At 39.4% G+C, this 4,345-nt stretch overlaps 1 protein-coding gene across 1 annotated transcript; it reads right to left on the bottom strand.

Moving 5' to 3' along the window:
• Nucleotides 1–354: 354 nt before the first annotated feature.
• LOC141614061 (protein FAR1-RELATED SEQUENCE 9-like) lies at nt 355–1,374 on the bottom strand. The gene has a single exon (XM_074432816.1). It carries the CDS (start codon nt 1,372–1,374, stop codon nt 355–357), a length of 1,020 nt encoding a protein of 339 aa, XP_074288917.1.
• Between the last annotated feature and the right edge of the window lie 2,971 nt (nt 1,375–4,345).

Genomic DNA, 4,345 nt, shown 5'->3' with positions numbered 1-4,345 from the left:
ACTAAGAAACCGAGTATTAACACAGAATTGCCAATTCTTCGGCAATCTTCTAGGAAAAGGTAAAAACCATTTACAATTGTATATACAAAAAGATAGAAAGTAATTAGTACAAAAGGTGTCCAGAAATAATAACTGACTGTTAGTATGGATTTGCTTTACAGAGGAGTTGATTCCGGAAAAGATGGTGAAGATCGTAGCAACGAGCCCGCAATAACATACAAACGTGGTAGGATTAAGATAGTGATACTGATGTGATACTGTTTAGTAGAAGATGTGATATTATTTAAAATAACATGTGATATTGTTTCATACTCGTGACCATACAGTAGATATAAAAAGTTTCATACAGACTTTTCATGGTGAACATACCTTATTGTCGATCGGTACAAAAGCATTAGGACGGTTACGTTTATCATGGTGAGCCATTTGTTTGCAATTACGGCAAAGCCTTTTAGGCTTCTCCGCTTTAGCTATGCATTGTTGCTTTTTGGAGATCATTCTCTTCCCGCTACCCTTGTTCTTTGCCTGACGAGGTGGTAGAATCCTCACCTCAGTTGATGAACTGCACCTAAGAAGCATCTCCAACTCCTGCTCTTTGGTCATTGACTCTGATTGCGGATTGAGTTTTACCCTTAATTGTTTAAGGGTGTCAACAAGATCAGTGATGTCCTTCATAGACACATTCTTGAGCATACTGATGGTCGCGTAGAACTCTGACCATAACTTGCACATTTCCATCTTTCTTAAATCAGTGGCATCAAAATCCTCAATTAACTCACCATGTAGACCATAAAGAGAGATCTTATGTGCATTCTTGGTCCACCGCAAAAGAATGTATTTATCGGGCAAAGTGTGTACTTGTTTTCCAGAGTAAACCCAGATAATGTGTCTACAAATAATACCCTTCCTGTTGAACAACTTGCAAGAACATTCAGCGTCATTCGTTAGAGAATTGTAGACAACTTGGTAGGTCTTCTGCGTTCCAGCAAAACCCATAACAATTAATTCTACACCGTTTGTAGGTGGTGTGAAGCCACCAACACTAAGGGAACAAATAGAAGCAGAAGCTTCTACTTGAAAATCTGAGAAAGCAGCATTTGTATAAACCTTGGAAGCACGAGCTTCCAACTTAAGAGAAGTTGCTAATTGTGGAAGAGTACAATCATCGTCTCTATCAAGTTGTTTTTGAGTATGGCGCTGTACATCAATATCGCTTTGAAACCGCATCAAGAATTCAACAAGTATACCATGTGCATTTTCAAAACGCTTGAAAAAATTATTCTGACTCTCAGAACGTTGAGTTGTTCGTAATAGACAACCCATAGGAACATCACGAAAATAAGCTGGGATCCATTTTCTCCTTTTTCTAAACATGGTTGACAACTAGGAATTACCGTCAAGATTATGATCATTGACCAACTGACACCACTTTTCTTCAAATTCAAGAGGTTCTAACTCAGCATCCCAAATAATAGCATTCAAACGGCTGACAAAATCAGTCTCTTTCGATATTGCAGGCCCAACCTTATCAGTAAGCTTTTGCATGATATGCCATATGCAATATCTGCGCTTAGCATGTTTGAAGACAGCACGCAAACCCAGCTTTATTCCAGCACACTGATCAGTTATTATACAGTGTGGCTCTCGCTGTCCCATAGCATAAAGCAACTTTGGAAAGACCCACGTGAACGAATCTTCATCCTCATGAAATAGCAAGGCAGAAGCAAAAGTAACTAACCTTTTGTGGTAGTCTACGCCAGTAAAAGGAGTGAAAAGTGTAGGGAAATATCCGTAAAATTCCCTTAAATTTTAGGACTATAACGTAACTTTAACATGTGATTATTGTCATAAACATAAAATTACAAGAGAAACGATAAAGGTATAAGAATCAACCTCGGGTCCTTTGTGAATACGGCCTAAGAACAGAAATCAAAGTAGATTTCCTCCTAATCGTTGCACCCAAGACCGTCTGAGACTATGCCCCTTGTGCTAGAAATTACTCTTTAATTGCCTTGCAATATTGAGAGAGTTTTTGTGAGGTTTTCGATGAGAGATCTAGAATTTCAGAGAAAATTGCCCAGAAACCCTAATTTTTGGGGCAAATGAAATGCATTAGATCAAAAGGAGAGAAAGCTCTCCTTTTGTTTATGCTCGGTCCGCACGGTTCCTAATGGAGAGAGTGGGCTTTCCACTTTCTCCTTATTTTAACTCGTGGTCCGATTCAAATTGCTAAAATGTATATGACGGGTTTTAAATTATAAATCGTCACTCGTTATCGGATAATAAAATATCGACTAGTAACATGTATTAGTCGACATATTAATACATGTCCGACAATGACAATATTGTATAATTAATTAATTCAATATACATTAATTAAATATAATCGTTTATATTCAATTTACGAATTAACCGCTTAATTCACATTAGCCAGTATTATTTAATCCGTATTAAATAATTATCTCACCATCGCGTTTGACTAATTACTAGTCAATAACTCCGACTAACTGCTTAGTCATATTAGGCATCAACATGACTGTATTTTCATACTGTCACATCTCTCAAACGTATACTATAGGTGTGACTTTTAGGGACCAGTTGATCACCGCCATCAGTATGACAATAACGTCAAACTTATCTAGCAAGCCAACCGTTATTGATAAACGTGGACCAACTGATAATAATACAAAAGTATACCCTTTGATCCTTTTAGAGATTTATATGTCATTGCACTAACTGTAGAGGACACCAGCCCCAACAAGCTCCCACTTTTCCGTACAAGTGTACGTGCAATAACGTTATCCGCACTAACTGGAGGACACTGGCTCCAACAAACTTCCACTTGTCCGTACAAGTGTATGTGCGATAACCGATTCTCATATCCATTTAAAATTTCTCCCACTCAATGTAAAACAATTTGCAGATCCAGATCCGCAAAGGTCGTATTTTACAATCGATCTGTATCTAGAGTGGTTTCCCCGACTAGAGAGTAACTTAACTGATAAAACGAATCCGTATTCGAGCATGGCCATGCATTTCAGTTACAGCTCCTCGAGTGGCCTTGAGAAATATCGAGTACCTGATAAAGGCTGAATATTTTCTTCAACTCGACTTCTGCCGATCTAAGCACAACATGAAATGACCCAGAAAAAATCTACTTGGCCCCCTGTTACGGATGACCGTGAGAAAGAAACCAAAGTCACCCAAAAACTGCCTTAATCTCAAGAGACAGTCGATAGTCAAAAGAATCGACTCTTAGGATCACCATGGAGGTCCTATCCACGACCTGGCACCGAATGTCACAATTGTGTCCTACGAGATATCCGTATAACTCGCCTCTGTGATTGGTCAGTCAACCGTTTGACTTATGGCTCGTTGAACCCACCATCAACCAACGTCACAAAATAATTGCCAGAGTTATCAGCTCACGTGGGCAATTAAGGACCAAAAATATAATGTTTGTTCAGTTCACTTTGTGGTGTTCAAAATTGTCGTACGAATCCACATGAAAAACAAAATATATAAATATCAAAATGATGATGTCGTATAGGGTACACAAGAAAATGAATCTAATCCATAAAAGAGTACTACAACTCAGGAACACGTTTAATTCCCATGGAATTAACATGCCCTTCATGCTTATCTTGTCGTAATGGTTTAGTGAGAGGATCTGCTATATTATCATCTGTAGCAATCTTTTTTATCACTACCTCCTTTTGCTCCACGTAATCTCGGATTAGATGAGATTTCCGTTGTACATGTCTAGACTTGTTGCTAGACTTAGGTTCCTTAGCCTGGAAGATGGCACCTCTATTGTCGCAATAGATGGTGATCGGGTCATTCGAACTAGGCACTACAGATAGTCCTTGTAAGAATTGACGCATCCATATCGCTTCCTTTGCGACTTCGTACGCGGCATAGTACTCGGACTCGATCGTAGAATCTGCTTTGTAACACTTTGTTTGGAACTCTTCCACCGGTGATCAGCGCCATTAAGAGTAAAAACGAATCCAGACTGAGATTTCGAGTCATCTCGATCCGTTTGGAAGCTAGCATCTGCGTAACCGGTTGCGCATAACTTTTGATCGCCTCCATAAGTCAATGCCCAATCTTTAGTCCTCCGTAGGTACTTAAGAATGTTCTTGACAGCCATCCAATGTGATTCACCTGGATGCTGTTGGAATCGACTTGTCATACTCAATGCATATGCCACGTCCGGACGTGTGCATATCATGGCATACATGATTGATCCTATAGCCGAGGCATAAGGAATCCGTGTCATGCGCTTTTTCTCTTCCTGTGTCTCTGGTGCCTGAGACTTGCTCAAATGCACCCCTGGAGCCAT

The sequence above is a fragment of the Silene latifolia genome, chromosome 11 (assembly GCF_048544455.1).
Source record: "Silene latifolia isolate original U9 population chromosome 11, ASM4854445v1, whole genome shotgun sequence".
NCBI classification, from domain to species: Eukaryota; Viridiplantae; Streptophyta; class Magnoliopsida; order Caryophyllales; family Caryophyllaceae; genus Silene; species Silene latifolia.
This window is presented reverse-complemented; position numbering and strand designations above follow the sequence as displayed.